General features: G+C 35.5%; 5 protein-coding genes across 12 annotated transcripts; 2 read left to right on the top strand and 3 right to left on the bottom strand.

The window, feature by feature from the left end:
* Window positions 1-2,040: 2,040 nt before the first annotated feature.
* On the bottom strand, window positions 2,041-11,708 carry bbc (choline/ethanolaminephosphotransferase 1 bbc). 7 transcript variants are annotated; one of them, XM_026818158.1, is made up of 11 exons: window positions 10,775-11,708; window positions 10,260-10,407; window positions 10,023-10,145; window positions 9,843-9,946; window positions 9,025-9,159; window positions 8,154-8,288; window positions 7,501-7,632; window positions 6,506-6,664; window positions 6,306-6,431; window positions 6,092-6,230; window positions 2,041-2,902 (listed from the first exon to the last, which is right to left on the bottom strand). In XM_026818158.1, the coding sequence occupies exons 1-11, from the start codon at window positions 11,009-11,011 to the stop codon at window positions 2,826-2,828; spliced, it is 1,515 nt and encodes a 504-aa protein (XP_026673959.1). In that variant the 5' UTR covers window positions 11,012-11,708; the 3' UTR covers window positions 2,041-2,825. The 7 variants fall into 7 exon arrangements, with proteins under 7 accessions (XP_026673959.1, XP_026673957.1, XP_026673955.1 ...); XM_026818156.1 differs by lacking the exon at window positions 8,154-8,288 and having other exon boundaries at window positions 2,041-2,915; XM_026818154.1 differs by lacking the exon at window positions 8,154-8,288.
* A 102-nt stretch (window positions 11,709-11,810) lies between these two features.
* On the bottom strand, window positions 11,811-13,583 carry noi (splicing factor 3a subunit 3 noi). Its single transcript, XM_018034223.2, has 2 exons — window positions 13,255-13,583; window positions 11,811-13,188 (listed from the first exon to the last, which is right to left on the bottom strand). The coding sequence occupies exons 1-2, from the start codon at window positions 13,465-13,467 to the stop codon at window positions 11,896-11,898; spliced, it is 1,506 nt and encodes a 501-aa protein (XP_017889712.1). The 5' UTR covers window positions 13,468-13,583; the 3' UTR covers window positions 11,811-11,895.
* A 149-nt stretch (window positions 13,584-13,732) lies between these two features.
* Window positions 13,733-15,270, bottom strand: LOC108630526 (phospholipase A1-like). The gene is made up of 4 exons (XM_018033864.2): window positions 14,765-15,270; window positions 14,573-14,700; window positions 14,193-14,503; window positions 13,733-14,115 (listed from the first exon to the last, which is right to left on the bottom strand). The coding sequence occupies exons 1-4, from the start codon at window positions 14,954-14,956 to the stop codon at window positions 14,009-14,011; spliced, it is 738 nt and encodes a 245-aa protein (XP_017889353.2). The 5' UTR covers window positions 14,957-15,270; the 3' UTR covers window positions 13,733-14,008.
* Window positions 15,271-15,824: 554 nt separating this feature from the next.
* Pfdn6 (prefoldin 6) lies at window positions 15,825-16,948 on the top strand. Of its 2 annotated transcripts, none has more exons than XM_018033926.2 (4): window positions 15,825-15,951; window positions 16,246-16,315; window positions 16,419-16,614; window positions 16,694-16,948. In XM_018033926.2, exons 2-4 carry the CDS (start codon window positions 16,252-16,254, stop codon window positions 16,821-16,823), a joined length of 390 nt encoding a protein of 129 aa, XP_017889415.1. In that variant the 5' UTR covers window positions 15,825-15,951; window positions 16,246-16,251; the 3' UTR covers window positions 16,824-16,948. The 2 variants fall into 2 exon arrangements, with proteins under 2 accessions (XP_017889415.1, XP_026673960.1); XM_026818159.1 differs by lacking the exon at window positions 15,825-15,951 and adding an exon at window positions 15,993-16,158.
* Window positions 16,949-17,011: 63 nt separating this feature from the next.
* LOC108630547 (COMM domain-containing protein 2) lies at window positions 17,012-18,229 on the top strand. The gene is made up of 5 exons (XM_018033892.2): window positions 17,012-17,344; window positions 17,409-17,486; window positions 17,563-17,645; window positions 17,714-17,887; window positions 17,962-18,229. The coding sequence occupies exons 1-5, from the start codon at window positions 17,278-17,280 to the stop codon at window positions 18,166-18,168; spliced, it is 609 nt and encodes a 202-aa protein (XP_017889381.1). The 5' UTR covers window positions 17,012-17,277; the 3' UTR covers window positions 18,169-18,229.
* Window positions 18,230-18,381: the final 152 nt, after the last annotated feature.

The raw sequence follows: 18,381 nt of genomic DNA, 5'->3' as shown, positions 1-18,381 counted from the left end.
TTGTTTATTATTAGCAATGTTCTTCCGACGTCTGATTTCTTTTTAAAAAGTGCGTTTCTAAAGTGCATAAACTTTTAGGATTGACTGTATAGCCAATACATTCTTAATTAGAAAATTCAAACAACAAACCAATACTGAAACTTGGTACTTTAATTTAATCTAATAGAACGTAATAGAAAAATTGCGTTAAGGCTTTCTTTACTTAGAAATCGAAATGATGATTTGACGAAACCTTACGTTAGGGAGGGAAAATAAATAAATAACATAACTACACAATATTCTGTGTAATAAAATAGTCAGTTTATTCTCTGGAAAGCAACTGTACATTGAATTTTATAATTCTTAAGTTCGGTGAATAGTGAATTGAAGTCGTGAATGGAATAGACGTTGAGAGAAATGACTGTGGGGGTTGCGTAAAACTGGCCAGCGAAGCGTGGGCAATGGTAACACGATTAAAGACCTCCGTAAGAAATGACATTCTCCTACGTAATACTACGTTAGCAGCTCGTGAAAGAGAAGAGCCCGAATGGCTTAGTCCAGGGAGGCTCGTACGCATCATCCTCGGGAATGGATGGCCTCATTGCATAGAGACGCTATACCAGCTGGATCAATAACGCCGCTGTCAGGCTTAGAGCTGGATGTCCCGAACCGTGGTGGTGGAAGAGGAAGCAGGGACGTGTGGGTGCCGGATCTGAAAGGTTCCTCGAGCCCTTCCGGTTTCGCTAAGCGATGTTCGATCATGTTTCAAAACATATAAGCTCGAAGCCATTCAGTGGTCAATTACGGGGAATAATTGCCCGGTTCAGTTTTCAGTTTGACGCGCTCGACCATGAAGGGACTTCGATAGAGTTCGGGTCATGGAATATGTGAACTCTGTTATTAAAGTTTGCTGAAATTGGAAACCTAATTACAATTATAATATAACAATGATAAGAACATGCTATGATCGTTAATGAGAGTTAGAAAGGGTAGGATTAATGATTCCACGGTAGCAGGAGAAATAGTTTTTATTTGCAATTAATTCAAATGTTAATCCATTCATCAATCATCACGCTAGCGCTTTCGAGCGCAGACTGATATAATCATGACTATTCTACCCTTGATCTGAAACGCATGCGTGCGCGTTCGCATTAGCATACTTTACGTTAATTAGACTGCGGATTTGATACGTTGCTAAGAAAATTGAATCTGCAGGCATTGTAAATGTTGTAATGTCAGAATACCGATACCTGAATCTGCACTTCAATATTTAAATGATAAAAGAAATGTTCATCTGAAACACATTTTTTAAACTGACCTCAGGAAACTTTATATAAAAATCCGCAATCTATGCGTTACTATAATTACAACACTTAGCTTTACAAAAATACGCAATAGTTCTGTTTAATTATTAATAGTGCCTAAGTCTAAAAATTGATTCTAACGTCTAATAATGCTGACGGAATGTATAATTGAATTGGGAACTTGGCTGTGATGAAATTTAATTTTGGAGAAGGGCGTCTCAGAACCTTGGACCGCGAATACATTCCTGGGGGTGTGATATCGAGGACAGCCAAGTATTTTAAAAGGGTGGTCCCGGTCGAACGAGGGTAGGAGGTGAAACGTAGCTCGGTCACGAAACGCATTCGGGGTTCTCGGACTCGTCGCAAAAAAGGGGAAAATGAGGCAACAGAGTCAGGGGCAGCTCTTTCATTGATACACACTTCATTCTTGTATTCTCTCGTCCTTCTATTATTTATTCTAAAGAGCTCACGCTTATAATCATAATATTATCTTTTTGTACATGATGAATGAATTACTTGTTACAATCTTGTATGGTTTTCATTTCACAGTTTCTCGGGAATTTTTATTTGAAAGTCTTCTTCCTCGTAAAAGAAATATTGCAGAGATGACTGAATTCCCGGGAAACAGTGGTTACTCCTGACCCAGTTCCGCCGCAAGGGTCGAGCCAGTTTTTAATCGTTATTTGAATTCGTTCCACTTTCTACCACGAAGCAGAATTCGTTTGATCGTTGCATGTCGATAAGAAAGAGGATCTAATGAAACGTCAATCAAGACTTTATTCATTCGCATAAATTACATTGGTCGTGGTTACAACATATAGAATCCTTATAAACATAAAACTTCTCTTTATGATTGATAACTGAAAATGAAATGCATTCTCTTCTTTCCTAAGCGTACTACGTCGAGTGTTGCAATAAACGTCTGATAAAAAATTATTTCTAACTTCCTACGATTTGTGACTCGATGACTAAGTAATGTTCCGATAATACAGCTGTTATCCATGTCGATGGATTATAAAAATTCTGATAAAAATAGACAATCCTCGTATGAAATGAAAAGTTAGCAACAATTCCTGTTTCCTTATTATGCTACGCCGCTATACGTTTTCGACTACGGTAAAAAAAATATTCGTATCCACTGTCTAACGTTAAGTCGAAAGATTCGTCTCTAAAAAATTATCTTCTCGTGTCCGTAAAATTACGTAGGCTTCACCAGTAACATAAGTCTTATATTACAGCAGTGTCACTAGCTATAGTCTTCCGGTAACGAAATTGCACTTAGGTATCTCGTTTGTGAATCTCACAGGAGATACCGGTATCATACAGTCCCGAAGACCCACTGAATCGACCAGTCTCTCACGATAAAAATGATCTCCTCTCCTGACTTTAACCCTTCGCACTCGTAATATCACTTTTCGTAAAATCGAACCAGTAAATGGAAACATCGAAGTATCTGCCGAGTGCGAAGGGTCTTGAGTTCGAGGAACGGAGCCCAGCGCATTTCCTGAGAAGCTATCACGTTGACGAATAATTTTTCAACCGTCATAGGTCGAGGGTGGTATCAGATCCGTGATGATAATCCTCGTCTAACAGAGGCTCTCGTTCCACCATCATGCGAACTGCGAACAAGAACTATTCATGCATACCAACGAATAATAACATTGACGATTAGGCATGTGCGAATATCGTCGGTTTTATTAATAATCCGAGTCCAATTAGATAAAACCGATTACAGAATGTTCTTTAAACTCATCCTAATCTTTCCTTCGTTATATCTTAATAAGCTGTAAATGTTATTCGCACATACGTAAAGTGTTACGCTAAATAGTTATACGTAATAACACTACCTAACATTAGGTAAACTATGTTAGGTTTTATAACAGACCATGTATTGGATTAATAATTTACATTAGTCAAGATTCGGCAATCGACAGGCTTTTAATCGTCTCTCTAGCGAACAAATAATACAATTGCCGAACCCGTTTATGTTTTGTATTTGGCTTCCCGTGTTCAAAAGTTGTCCGTCGATATCACATAACTTATGCGTGTTAAAAATCATACTCAAAAGCGACGCGGCATTAGAAATACAACGAAAGATCGATAAATATTTATACTGCTAAAATATTCTTACGTCATATCAACGCGCTAACAGAGTTCGTGCAAACGCAATCTTCACATGCTCTTAATTTTCTACTTGCTGTATTACGTACCTCATTAATATTTGTATGTACTTCATATATTCCAAACGTAATTTGACAAACAATTGTCACATAAAACGATATAGGACGAATATATCTAGATCGTAACTATAATCAACACTATAATTCTATTAATCATCGACTCTAGAAAACAACTGTTTTTAACATCTACAAAATGATATTAATTTACTGATATTAATTCACAAAAGTATGACTCGTATTATCAATCGAACCACATGAAATTTAATGATACACAATACAATGAAGAACGTATAAAGATTCTATCGACATGCTGAACGTAAGAACGAACATGCAAGCGTTTATTATAATACTATCGTAAAATTACAAATGCAATTATCATCCTCACTTGAGAATTCACTTTTCGTAAAGCTTCATAAATTATCATTATTCATTAACGAAGGACAAACGACTTATGGTAATGCAGCATGCAGGTTAATATTTTTATTTGAGAGGAAGATTCGGAGTTTAATTGAAAGTATCACCTTTGCCAAGCCGTTCCGGAGGGATTAAATCGTTCGGATCGTGTCCGTATATGGGGAAACGGGAAAATGTATTATTATAACTTGAAAGATATTCTAATCATACAGAGAGCTTTCTCGCGATGCGAGATATAGAATGAAATATATCGTGTGATAGGAAAATGATTTTATCGAAAAAGTATATTACACTTTATGAACAAAAACGAAGGTACGGTACATTTAAGTATCAGATTACATTTGTATTTATTTTCTCAGGCAACGTTGCTGATAAGCCTCATAGAAATATTGTCGTTCTGATTAATCTTAAAACGTTCTGATAAAAATCCAAGGATCTCGTGACAATCGTATGAATTGAAATGCTGTATCATTTAATGGGTTTGCTCTTCGCGAAGTAACATAACACCAGAGGATAATCCGGAATCCGATGAAACGTTTCAATTAGTTCAAACTCGTCGTACGATTTTTTTTTTCCATGCACAGTTATGCAATTGTTAATAACAATTTTGAGGGAACATTCCCTGTACAATCTCGAATGAAGTGAACTAACGTTTATTTTTTACAACGCAGTCTAATGAAAAAGTTAATTATCATTCATCAATTTCTCGTGATGTGTATATATATATATATATGTGTATGTGTATATATATATATATATAAAATCACTAAGGATCTAAAATCTTTTCTAGGGGTAATTTCATATGATTATGCATTCCTTATTATGCACGACGCACATTCTCATAAAGTTCACTTTCCGCTGTTTACGAAGTTTATAGCATATCGAAATTCCGAATAGTTCGGTGGCACTTAAAACGTTTGGACATTTCAATAAACAAATATCTGCCGTAATTCTTTTGCAAAAAATAAATTTCACAATGACTCGCGTTTCACGAGAGATTCGATTCTTTTGCCACGCGTGGAATTTTATGTACAGAATAAATCGAAAATTATATACTCGAAAGTTTTAATTTTTAACCGGTAAAATATTCTACGCGATCGCAATCTTAAGCGTGTAGTAAGGCCACAACCTTGAGCTGAATCTACGTCAAAATTGTTACGTGTCACTTTATATCATACAGTTCTTTGTTGATTGCGAACAACGAAAGAAAATGTGTTTCAAAATACAAAACATAAAAACAGGAATCTGCCCGCCAGTAATATCACTTCAATTCCACGAAACTTTCAATGTAAATTTGTTAACAGTAAAAAGAAGATATATAAATTATTTTAGCTCAAACTATCTTTGGTAGTTTGCTTATACTAATTTCTTTTGTAATTGACTATAGAATTATTGGAATATTTATATTTTAAAACTATTACAAGTATACTAGATTTATATAAGTTTAAAACCAAAATTATCCCACGTCACTTCAACACATGAACTGTTAAAATATTCTATGAGATCATGGTTGCAATGGTGTAACTAAAGAATAACATTAACAACGTTAAACACAACCTTTAAGAAAAAAATTCGTCTATTTCTTTCTTTACATTATCTGGAGAAAAGAATGTCTTTGTAATTAATTAACTCTAATTATTCTTGTATTTAAATAGTAATAAAATAAATCATTCATTAATTAAATTGTTTTTATAAAACATGTAACAGTGACATAGAGTTGAAAACTTAGAGTTTCTCATGTCTTTCGATTAAATTCTTCTATAATAACTATGTATCACTTCTCTTACTTTAAATCGTGTCGTTTCGTGATTTATTTCAGAGTTTCACCGGTTCTCTTTTTTTCTAATATTCATCACTGAATTCGTAACTCGCTCTATTCGTCGACAACCAAAGTGATCGCGATCCACAGTAAGCAGTGAGTAATATTCGACCAACAATGTTGATGAGACTTTTTATTTATATTCTCAATACTAATCAGATGCGGCGGTGATCATAAATTAATAATATGATAATAAATGAACTGTACTATTCGAGCATTTGCATTGTATATATACAGTGGTGACATAACAAAATTTATCAAATCTTTCTATGCCTCCTTATATCGTTAACTCCTTTCCCATTTATACATTAAATGAATCGTACAGCGCATTCATTATCACAGATAAGTCCTAGGTACGGTTTTTTTGCATCTGTTACGTTGGAACCTGTTAGTACCATTTTTCTCAGCAGTATTAGAAACCTGGCTTGTTCGGTGATCCACTAATGGTATTCTAAACAGTTTGATCTTCATGTAATCGCAGATCTCAAGGCAAATTTGAGCACTGTACCGTAGTAGATCCAGAGTAACCCAAATCTAACAACAGAAAACGCGAAACATAGAATAACAGAATATTTACAATTGTTATAACGTTCAATATAAAATACTTACAAAACACAGCCAAAGAACGTAATATTCTTTGATGAAGAAGTTGAAATACTGATTCAGGAACAGCATCGCCGGTCCGATCAGTGAACTGTCTAAATATTGCATTTCATTTTTCGTCATATGCGCGACCTATAACAAATCACGTAGAACGTAAAACATATAATTTGAATAAAGCTATCGGCATTCAGATCGTATATACCTACCACTAATCGATTGGTAACTTTAGCCGCAACCATTCCGAATGCGAGTATGTACAACGCGGGATGATTTTCGTATACGTGCTCGGCACTTTTTCTATAAATTATGAACGCCGGTACTACCACGAAACTAAATGGAATAATCGGCGATAAAACTGATGTTCCCTAAAACAAGGGGACGAACATTATGGAGACACCTTTACTTAGTCATTATTGAACAGTTAAATGGAAAGTGTTTGTCAAGCGACGGATAAAACACTCGACATTTAATTGTTGGACGATCATTTCGTTAAACTCTATATATAGTTTTTAAAAGATACAAGAACTGATGTTTCATGTATATAAAGTTGAAATTGAATGATAAAAAATTGATTTTCAGAGTAAATCAATATTTATTAATCAATCTATACTTTATATTCTACAGCTAAAGCAAGCTATCACAAATGTTCTGAAATTAGTTACTTATTATACAGAAGAAATACTAAATATCTACTTGTAGATGACAGCATTAAATTGTTAGACTTAAATACAACTAAGCGAGTACTATTGTTATTGTAGTACTTTTATTCGATTTACGTGCACGCATGCAGTCATCCTTGAAAGATTGTTAAGTGCAGGGAAAGATGCGTCAAAGTGCGCAGAGTGGAAGAAAACATGTATGATGGTACCAATATGGACTTTTAGATATCCAGGAAAAGGTGTTAGCCAAAGTGGAGACAAAGATACAATAAACGATTCTGTGTGATGCTCTTGCAACAATTTAGACCCAGAAAAACCAGCCTGAATAAACGAAATTAAGGACTTATTCTCTGCTGCAATCTCATCGTTATATTTACTTTGTGCCAATGCACAGAATCTCGTGTTACGATCACTGGGAGCATTCTGTACATGAAAATTTTTCGCGTTAAGTCGAACAACTCTCTTCCTAGGCATGGGCCTAAACGACAATAAAATGCAAAGTGCACTACACAATGATCCTATTTATCTTTTAATTGACTTACTGCGACGGTGGAGCCATTTTTTCCGACACCACCGGCAAGAATGACGGATATGCTGCTCTGTGCAAGTAAAATAGCGATGCCCACAGCAGCCCATAATGGAAACACCTTGACCTCTGTGCCAGTGTATGGCAACTGTGCAAGCGACACGAAAAACCTTTCCATTAGTTAATTTCTTAATCATGTTCACATTCAACGTCAATCTCTGCGCGCAACACGTTACACGTTTTACGTACCCGCCGAGAACATAGTTGCTCTTGAAACAATTTCACATCTTCAAAATGTGAGTTACGCGATTATCATTAACTTTACACAGATCAGATGTTAATGTAATTGTTAAACCTTTCTCCAAATGAGAGTTTAGCTGCAAATTGATTATATTCGCTGTGATATTCGTGGAGTGTAATTGGCAAATGTTCAATGAAACTACAAGTGTATATCATGGCCCGAGCACCATACAGATATGTTTCTTGTCGTGAAAAAGTACGCTGCGTGAAAATTGAGAAGTAGAGATTTAGTAACGCAGAAAGTATTTATAAACAAACCCAGTCTAGATAGAATAAGCAGAATGAGAGAGAAGATCTTGTTACCAAAATGCTATAAGAGTACGCAACCGATTGAGAGACGGAATTTTCTTTGGCCTTGGAAAAACTTACTGCAATCGTGGAACCGTTCTTCCCAATTCCACCGGATTCAAACACTTTACAGAATTCAAGGAATACGTGAACGTAGCCTGCATAAAATAACACGGCTATGTAGTTACTGACCGTGCCTAGACCGAGCACTGGTATCTAAACAAATGTACAAAATCTCGCTCGTTAGCAAAATTGCATAGACAGAAGTGCGGGTGTTATCCTAAGTTATCCTAACTCTTACTTCCTTTCTTACGGTTCGCCATGGGCTAGAGTTCCACTTGTGGTTATTAGATTTTATTCCTAAACAACGGTAAATTAAAACATCAGGCACGAGGGAGCTGCGGGATATAGTGAACAATGAACACGCAATTTGTTTAGTCAAAGAAAATTCAAATATTTAGATTCATGAAGGAAAATTCTGTATCTCCAGTTAACGAAACGTGAGCACGTTAAATTGCTTGTCCAGTGTTTTCGAGCTAACGCAAACTATTTTAGTATCAAGTTGTACCTAACTTGTTAGATTGATTATGGACATTTCTTTGATAGAAATTGTTTCAAAAGCATAGTTCAGAGTCTTGAGTAAATTGTAAGTTGTGTACCCTAAATATCCTTTCATTGTATCGTAAACTCTATTTTTCGATGTTAATTAATTCGATGGAAAAAATTGTTGTTACAATGCGTTCATGATGAATAACGATGTAATGCAGGAAAATAAGAAAGAAATGGTCAAAGGGTAATGAATGAGTAAGAAAACTCGTAAATAAAAATGCATGTTATACAAGTCTCATAGCAAAAAAAAAAAATAGATAATCTCAGCGCCGCTCCTCATGCCATGCTGCTCCCATTTCCAAATCTCCAAAAAAAAAACGAAAGTCTAATTTGACTAACTTACAGCCACAGTTGAACCGTTCTTGCCCACTCCTCCGGTGAAAATCACCGAAAAGATGGAATACAAGTTTGCCAGTGCACAAATTAAAGTAACAACTCCTATTAAATACTTAAGCATAAGACCATCTATGTATGGTATCTGTAAGAAATAATCTCGTTAGACTCATGCAGCTAATAGTTTCAAGTTTTTTTTCGTAAACGCCATGAGTCTTGAGATAAATTTTGTTCTCAAACGTACACTAAAAATTATTTTAAATTTACAATTGCCCTTACGCTACTTGTTTTTTATCGGTAGCAAAGTGTATGAAAAAAAGTGGAAGCAAACATACTAATGCATATTTATGTAACAATTAATCTATTTGTGGAGATGGCAGCTACGGTCGTAAATAATAAATTACGACTTAAACGAAATGTCTGCGAATGGCCCGATTTCTGACCATGAGAAAATGAAAGAAAGGTAACGAAAAAGATGAGAAACCTAACAAAATTTGATGAATGTTTAAGTAATACGGGAACTTAATACCGGAACAAATCTGTAACATGAAAAAATGGAATATTCGTCCGAAGATATCGTGAAGTGCAATTGTTACACGAATTAGTGGAAGATCTACTGTACCTTAAACGTTTTCATTGTTAAAAAAATTGACATTGAAAGAGCTTATATCTAGGAACTAAAATTAAAGAAATGTTTTATGCCAGTCATCTAGCTAATTATGTGCGAATGTGTTTAAAACAATTAAAAAAGTATCAGTGAGTAATCAGAGTTATTTGATGGCATAAAATATTTTACCATTAAACTAATATTATTAAAATAAGTACAACCTCCATCATCCACACTCTCGGTCCAAAGACAGCAGAAATTAGATGAATCATTATAATAGTAAATTGTGCTTCTGTGACATCCACTTTACCAAACCTCAAAGAACCTATTAAGGAACATTTATGCTATGAAAAGATTTAAATGACTGTTGCCAACACGTACAAAGGAGAATGAGATCTCACCTGAAACGTATGTTTGCCAATGGGCACAATAGAAAAGTGTCATAGCACAGAAGCACTGGAAAAACATCCATGTCGGATAATATCCTAACTGTACCGCTATGCAGGCTGAGAGTGCAATAAACACTAGAAGAAACGAAATGAGAATATTCTATTAGTAACATGAATTTTCTGAACATATCTGGATTATTAACGTGGGATGTTAAAAATTGAAAAGTTTAGATAAGTTTATCAACGTACCAGTTGATATGGAATCACATCCATGATCAAACAGTTCACCTAACGGTGTCGAAGTCCCTGTTCTTCTGGCTTGCTTGCCATCTATGGCATCTAAACTTTGATAAATGAATAAACCAAGTGCACATAAAAAGCATGCCCACCTTGGTGCCTAAAACATTCAAGCAATTCCATTCTATGTACGATTGTACGCACAATATGCAAACACATTAGAATAGAACATTCTTTCAACGTTAATCAAAAGCTAAAGACATGATTTTGTTTTTTACTTTTTTAATGAATATGCAATTGAATACAAATCAATTTCTTGTAAAGACACAAAAAATAGAGTTTCTAAATCTGACATTGATGACCTCGTGTATCTTTCTTCAAGACATTGCGAGGCGAGTTAAAAAATCTACTGACAACATTAATATTTATATCGTTTAGATTTTATTTCGAGGATTCATAGTGTGATACGTTGAAAAATCGTAGGGTTCTTGAGGTTAAGAGAGGAGGCAGGTTAAGCAAATAATTACTTCGGTCCTGGCATCCGGACTGTAATATACGAGGATCAAAGTGGTCGCAATGTTCACGATCAGACCGACGATCGTGATCAAATTGGGCGCAAGCCAAAGTGGAACTTTGCTAACGAGCCAGTCCCACCACGGTTGGAGGAGGCCATCGAGGAGACTGTTCGTCGAGCAACTGTACTTGTGCTCGCTAAGTCGTTTCAATTGTCCCGGCGACAGTAACTTCTCCTTATAAAACTGCATAACTTTATTCGATATTAACGGGAACACGAAAAACAATCACAATTATTCAACAGATCCTCACGACACAATGGCTAAATGTTAACAAGTAACTGTCCGCGCGAACATGTACGACATCTCTTCGTGCACTGGCTTCAACCGGAACTACAAATACGTAAATGCTTAGATCACTTACATATTCTCCACGTATATTTATATGCATGAATTTCTATTCCTCATACATGTATGCGTCACGATTAGAGTAATGTATGCGATTAAGAAAAAATCGCCAACGCAAATATTGATTTGGCGTTTATTTAAACATCGGTTACTCGCGTATCTCACGAATGCAAAATGCAAATTAGTAGGATAGGTTTAAAAAGTTTCGCGCGAACTTGTACAATTATTTATTCTCTAAAGAAAACGGTCCAATTCTTTTGCGACACATTTATTTTGTTAGGTGAACAATTTTAGACATTGCTTTTTCAATGTCTTCCACGTTTCACTGAGACAGCAGTGAGTATTGGCTGTATCCATGCACTTTCCGAGTGTCGGTCGTAGTCACCTCCACGTGGTTGATATTGGTTGATATCATTTCTGAAGTATAATCATATATATCCAATTTTGTCTTAACTAACGCAAACTGTACATCGATAAGTACCGTTTCGCTATATAGATTTTTTACCGGCTTCCGACGTATAATGCTCGTGTTGTGTTAAAATATAAGTAATTTAAACGTGCAAAGGTATGAGTTCGCTGCTCTTTAGAAATGGTATCAAGCGGAGAACTTATGGTCTAATAATTTAAGTCTAATCTATTAAGATTGTGCTGATAAAATTGCATTATTTATTAAAGTTATTTTAATACAATTGTAATGTATGAAATATATTATTGTGATTAAAGTGTCTTTATAAAAGACCTTGTCTTTTTAAGTCCTCGTATGTTTTACGATTAACGACGTTTCCAAGCGAGTCCTCGAATTCCTCTTCTTGTTCCGGTTGCCAACGTTCTGCTTGCTTCTGCGCCTTTAATTTCTCCCATAACGCTACAGCATCTTCTATTTGTGTGACATTAGCGAAATGTGCAGTGTTCGGAATGCCGAGGCAACGCATACCGTGTGCGTGTCTCCATTCCGCGAAATGTCGTTGGAAAGCTTTCGGTCCTTTATACGTGAAATTTCCACATATCTCGCAATTGTAACTAATATTTAACCCGTGTAATTTATATAACCAATATGGTATAGGCTTGCCGTCCCAACCAAGAGGAAGATTTTTGGGATTATAAGGGACTTCATTATCATCTTCTTCTTCTGATTCGCTGGCACTGGCCTCGGCATCGGAATCTCCCCTTTCACCCTCTGTCCTAGCTTGCTTCCTCTGAACATTCTCCTTCGTAGCAACGCGTTGCGTCGATACCAACTCCGCGAGTCTGTATACTTGAGCTTCCAAACGCGCTATTTCTTTCTGCTTCTCACTGTTCCTTCCCTTTCCGGACTTTCTGTTCTTATTATTTTTAGCTAATAGATTCGGGTCCAAAGATGCCTCTCCTTTTGTACTAAAAAGCCTTTGAGCTCTCTCTTCCAACGTGCCACCACACTTTAAACCTAAAGCCATCAGTGCAGATTTTAGTCTGTCGAGTCCCAAAGAGGCTAGCTCCTCCCACGAGGAAAAAGCAGAAAGTTCTAAATGGGCTCCTACATGTGTTAGAGCACTGCCAGTTTCTTTTGGCCATCCTGGAAATGAACTGTTCTCCCATTGTATCTCAAATTCTTTATTAGCTTCCTCCAGCTCAGCATTTATATCGAGCAGAGGTCTGACTCTGCTCAAATAGTCAGTCAAATACTCTAACAGCGACTCCACATATTTCTGATATTCAGCATTCTTTCTTTCCCTCGGTATATCGAACAAATGATCAAAAATGGACAGATATGTGATATAATCTATCTTTTCTATTCCTTTAAGATTGATATATTTTTCATAACATTCATGCAGATCTAGATATTTCCCATAACCTTCCTCGTCTGTGAATTCGACAAGATTTGAGAGTTCCTCAGTGGGATTTTCTCTCATTTTAGCTAACTCCTCAAATTCCACAGACATTGGAATACTGATTTCATTGGGATGTCGCCGATAAAATTCTTTTATAGATTTCAATCGGGAATAAAATTCGGAAAATTCGTTTGGTCCAGAAAGTGCTTGCACCTATATGAAAAGGAAGTTTCGTATAAAGAATTATAAGTAATACGTGATGAAAGTAAAAATACGAACCTCCTCCTTCCTTTGACCATCTTTATCTTCGTACAACTCCTGCAAATGTGCAGTACTGTCCATGTACTGATCGAGTAACATTTTTAAACGATGCTCCGAGTTTATACTTTCCCTGTGACCAGGCTTCTTGTAAAGCATTTCTTTGACCATCGCGTCCATTAACCTTTCCCTCTCCTCGTGATAACGCCGTTGCTGTTCAAGTATTGTTTCCATCTTTTTTAACTGGTACGAAAACAACACTCGATTCACTTTGCGATCAAATACAACTCAATTGAAATCAACAAACTGCATTATACTCAGTGTAGGGTTTGGGCAGAATTGTGCACCCCGTGGGATTTTTTGTAACTATAGTTACGCCTATAGGCGTCTAAAAGACGCGTCACAGCTAAAGATGTCACGTGACCGCAATTCGACGGAATTAGGCGCTAAAAGGAATCTGTATGATGCACGTAAATTAATTCAAATATAATGAAATGATGGAACAATTATATAACACACTGAAATGCATTTTATTTTATACATTGTATATTACAATTATATATACATATTTTATTACAAAATACAAAATGGTTCGGTGTCTGTTGTATTTACGTAATAAACTCCTCTGGCAATTTCTTCGAAAGTGTCCAATCCGAAATATGTACAAATATTTGCTTCGCATTGATTCACATCTAGGATGGATCTATAATCATTTTTATTAGAACAACATGACAGAAAAACAATCTTAAGATTGATAGAGAAATCGAAGGTTTTATTACTCGGATCCCACTGTCCAAGCAGTTCCTATGAAACACGGCGGGTGTAATAAAATCATGGTAAGGTATATCACTGCTCTACTGTGAGAGCAAACTGTAAGTATACCTAAAATAAAAGAATATATATATGTACTTTAGATTAATTAAACATTACACTTATTCATTTATTTTCTAAATACTTACATCCGGGTTGCGTGTTACCACCGTTGAAATAAAAGTCCGCATCACCGATCGCGTAGTTTATTCCGGCGAAATGCGACGTGTGAAATACTTGTACGAACGCAGCATCCGAGTTACAGAGTTTCTCGGTACAATCTCTGTCATTAAACTCAGGTCCGGCAGGATCGAGACCGATGATCTGTTTATACTTTTGCTTCAATATCCCTTGCACACTCTTCCCAGAAAGTCCAGCTACGTGGGCACCAAGACTGTGCCCGATGACTAAGATTTCGTCCACCCTCACATCATACTCTTCGACCAATTTAATCGTAAAGCTGTAATATTAACGATATCGATGAAAGGTTGTATGGTGTCGTACAAATGAGAAAATGTTTGAGAATCACTTAGTTAAATATTCGCTGACGATGGGAACATTCTTAACGGCACTATTATAACTGAGTAAGTCCGTAACACTGAACTCTCCGTCACACGCGGCGTCTGACCAGTCTAACGAAAAAATATTTATATCGTCCTGTAAATGATTTTCCAATTAGAGAATTTAATAATCCAGAAGGTGAAGGTTTCCAATTTCTTACTTTTTGTAACCAAGCTGTGATTAGTTCGAAGTGATTTGAATTATTGGCTTCGGACATGAAGCCGTGTATAAGGAATGCGACTGGTTTGTTAGCATGGATCGGTATCTGGTCATCGTCTATTTTAATTACTTTCCCATACGGTGCATCTCTATTTAGTTCGAATGGAAACAATTGAAAAGTAATAATTTTCATAAAATGTAATTGGAGGCGTACGTTACCTCGTGTATAAAAAGTATGACACTGATTCGACACCGAAATTGCATTTCGGAATCATATGGGAGATAATCCCGTAAGTCTCTTCGTTGGACAACTTGTCGGATTCTAAAAATTATGTCGTTCACTTTCACTTAACTTAAGAATTAAACCAATTATTTAATGTGTTTTACCTGTATAGCAACAACATATTTCGTATAAAACGTACAACGTTAGGATGGCAATTTTTGCCTGATTATATTTAATAGTACCCATCGGTCGAATATTCTTTCTTCACATTGAGACTTTCTCGCCAATAGATGCTATTTATATACGTTCGCTCTTAATGTGAGCACATTTAATTGTAATTAAACAAATGACTATATGAAAAACAACTAGTTTGATAACCGTGTTAAATTGGATGTCCTCTTTTACTTCTACGCGCTCTTGGAGCCCGAAGATCTATATAGCATACAATATTCATTTTGTTTGTTCTCAAATATCTCTAAAATCGTTGATCCTACGAGGAAACTGCATGGGATTACCCAGACAGCCTCGAATATTGCAGAAATATTGCAGGAACATTACTTTGCAATATTAAATCTTGCAAGAAATGTTGCAGCAATATTTCTATGTCCGCCCCTTGTAAGTTGCAGCAATATTGCAGGGATGTTGCAGGAATATTGCAGGAAGATTGTGAATAATATTAACTTATTGTTTAATTTCTTTATTAATCTCAATTTCGTGGACTACAATTCATTTTACAGTTGTTACGACGTTTTGACCACAATGCTGGTCCTTTTCAAGTAAGTAGACAATAAAAATTCAAACCAAGAGGGTTTATGGTCGTGAACGCTAGATGGTACCAACCCCAAAATCATTTGAGGTTAGTGTGGGTTAGTGTACATTTATGGAAGTGTGTATGCGGTAAATACGTCAGTGAAGCATTTACTTAAGTCAGTCAATATTTTAGAATTACAATAAAACAGATTAAAGTAAGTATAAACTCAGTTACCCGTAGTATCCCTAAAAGTGTCAACGATTTCCTAGTCTTCTTTATTTTCTCATGACGAATATTTGCTGTGCAGCTCGTGAAACAAAACGTTACTTTCGTAATTTTAGTCTCCTCCGGCTAAGTCGAGATTTAAGATAATCGTAATTTGTATTTAGAGTATTTGCGTTTCTTTACGTACTTTAATAGAGTACGTGTATTTGAAATATAATCGCATATTCGTCTGATATAACCTCGTTACGGCATAACTATATTTGGATCTATTATCATTTTTTAGAGCAATATGACAGAAGAAATCCAGAAGAAATTAAAAGGAGAAATAGACAAGTATAAACAGGTTCAAAGAGGTACTTTATTTTCTGCGTTACATAAAACTGTTTCTTTATAATGTTCACCAGGTAATTGCGATTAATTGATTGCCTTGTTATACATAGATTCTGTTTGTATCAGATTACCACAAAGCCTTGAGTCAGAGACAACAACTGGATGTACAGCTGAATGAAAATATAGCTGTTAAAAAGGAATTAGATCTTTTAAAAGCAGACGATGATGTTTTTACATTACTCGGACCTGTTCTCATTAAAAGGGACCTAGAGGAAGCGAAACAAAATGTTGCTAAGAGGATGGAATATATTTCTTCAGAATTGTAAGATCCTAAATACACTTAAATATACGAGAACATAAAAAGTTCAATGATGATTGTCGATGTATTCCTTTAATTTCAGGAAAAGAGTAGAAGAATTGATAAGTACATTAGATAAAAAACAAGACTCTCAGCGTGAAACGCTTGACAAGTATCAACAAATGTTTCAACAAGCCCAAATGAAAGCATCACTTGGTCAGCAAAAGGCATAAATTCAGATGAAAGGAGAACAATACCCATGTTACATCAATACTATTAAATAAAAAAGATATTTACCATTGAATGTCACTAGCCTTCTTTCTAATTGAATTTGTTAATAAATCCGTCGTGAAACTTTCGTTGCCTCACTTATTGAATCATCATCCTACTACTGTTTCGAAATAATTTATGCATATTACGTGTACATATACGTATTCTTTCTTATTCTGCCTATTTCTTTCTTCGCATATGCAAAGAACAGTTAAATAGTCTGCTATCAAGTCATCGACAGCAATGCCGACATTACGTATTATTCGGGTAATCACTTTTATAGCTCCACGGTGGGGATACTCCCACGCATTAAATATGGCGGGTTGTCTGACTCTTAGATTATATGTAAACACGCACGTACTGTCAAAAACATTCTTCGATGCATAAATCAATATAAATTGTCAATGATATATAATAATGTTATTAACATTAAAACCAGATCATAAGAAGCACGTGCTGCTTCTCACGGAACACACACCGCAAGGTATCATCTTCGATTTGTATTTCGTTCCGACGTAACGATCGTCTATTTCCATTTATTTCTTTAGTTTTGCAGGACTTTTGCAAATTGGCTGTAGACTACTTGCAAAAAGGACCAAACATTAAACTATATAATGCAGCTGCTCGTAAGTAAAAATCGTAGATTTTTCGTCCTAATTGAAAGAGTAAGGAGAAAGTTTACAATCTTAATCCTTGTTTCAGAAAAATTGGAGGTCGACGTAAGCGTAATTAAGAGTTCAGTGGAAGGACTTGTTAACCTATTACTAGAAAGTTGCAGATATCAGGTAAGGGAAATTTGAATAAATACATATACATACGAACGAACGCTTCCTCTGATATTTAAAATTTACAGTTGACTACTGAGGACTTCAGGGATTCTGTGATATCTTTAGGCTTTTCGGAACAACAGGAAGTCGTATTAAGTAAATTGTATAATGCCAAAAAGGATGAGACGTCGAATACACTTGCAAACACCGGATTTAAATTACCACAGTATCATGATATGGAATGGAGATTTGAAGTCCAGGTTGCACATCATTTTTTAACATCGCGTCTAACATTTAAACGTCTGTAATATATAATGAACTTTCTTCTTTTAAGATTGCGTCAAGGACACTACTGAAACAAGTCGCTCCACTTATCACTTTCGATTTGTCTATAAAGAACTCAGACAAGGACGAGGATATTGAACATGTGTTACTTCAGACAGATCCTGTTAATTTGTTGCATATAACACAACAATTAGAAGAAGCTCTTCAAGAAGGTCGTAGTCAACACATTCGTCGACTTTCAAGAGTAATAAAATAATATGTATAATATATAATACCGTTGCTTATTTTATGAAATAAATTAATAATAATGTATAACATATATGTCCAAGTTATTTCTACTTAAACGCTACTGTACAATTCTGCATATTAATTGAATCTATATTGATCATCTCAACTGAAATATAAGTGCATATGTAAAGTTTCACTTTGATAAGATTACCTTGAATTTAAGATGACAGTACTTCTTGTA

Source organism: Ceratina calcarata, unplaced genomic scaffold (genome assembly GCF_001652005.2).
Source record: "Ceratina calcarata isolate Rehan_Ccalc_2016 unplaced genomic scaffold, ASM165200v1 scaffold78.2, whole genome shotgun sequence".
In the NCBI taxonomy this organism is placed as follows: domain Eukaryota; kingdom Metazoa; phylum Arthropoda; class Insecta; order Hymenoptera; family Apidae; genus Ceratina; species Ceratina calcarata.
This window is presented reverse-complemented; position numbering and strand designations above follow the sequence as displayed.

Excerpts from the sequence above, each read along its gene's own strand:
- LOC108630526 (XM_018033864.2), bottom strand. The coding sequence starts at position 14,956 with ATGAAAATTATTACTTTTCAATTGTTTCCATTCGAACTAAATAGAGAT. Across the intron at positions 14,701-14,764 it reads TCACAGCTTGGTTACAAAAA|GACGATATAAATATTTTTTC; the intron begins GTAAGAAATTGG and ends AATCATTTACAG. Across the intron at positions 14,116-14,192 it reads TGGTAACACGCAACCCGGAT|GTATACTTACAGTTTGCTCT; the intron begins GTAAGTATTTAG and ends CTTTTATTTTAG.
- noi (XM_018034223.2), bottom strand. The coding sequence starts at position 13,467 with ATGGAAACAATACTTGAACAGCAACGGCGTTATCACGAGGAGAGGGAA. Across the intron at positions 13,189-13,254 it reads ATGGTCAAAGGAAGGAGGAG|GTGCAAGCACTTTCTGGACC; the intron begins GTTCGTATTTTT and ends CTTTTCATATAG.
- bbc (XM_026818158.1), bottom strand. The coding sequence starts at position 11,011 with ATGCAGTTTTATAAGGAGAAGTTACTGTCGCCGGGACAATTGAAACGA. Across the intron at positions 10,408-10,774 it reads GTCCGGATGCCAGGACCGAA|GCACCAAGGTGGGCATGCTT; the intron begins GTAATTATTTGC and ends TGAATGTTTTAG. Across the intron at positions 9,947-10,022 it reads TTGGCAAACATACGTTTCAG|GTTCTTTGAGGTTTGGTAAA; the intron begins GTGAGATCTCAT and ends GTTCCTTAATAG.
- LOC108630547 (XM_018033892.2), top strand. The coding sequence starts at position 17,278 with ATGTTATTAACATTAAAACCAGATCATAAGAAGCACGTGCTGCTTCTC. Across the intron at positions 17,345-17,408 it reads CACGGAACACACACCGCAAG|TTTTGCAGGACTTTTGCAAA; the intron begins GTATCATCTTCG and ends TTATTTCTTTAG. Across the intron at positions 17,646-17,713 it reads TAGAAAGTTGCAGATATCAG|TTGACTACTGAGGACTTCAG; the intron begins GTAAGGGAAATT and ends TAAAATTTACAG.
- Pfdn6 (XM_018033926.2), top strand. The coding sequence starts at position 16,252 with ATGACAGAAGAAATCCAGAAGAAATTAAAAGGAGAAATAGACAAGTAT. Across the intron at positions 16,316-16,418 it reads GTATAAACAGGTTCAAAGAG|ATTACCACAAAGCCTTGAGT; the intron begins GTACTTTATTTT and ends TGTTTGTATCAG. Across the intron at positions 16,615-16,693 it reads GAATATATTTCTTCAGAATT|GAAAAGAGTAGAAGAATTGA; the intron begins GTAAGATCCTAA and ends CTTTAATTTCAG.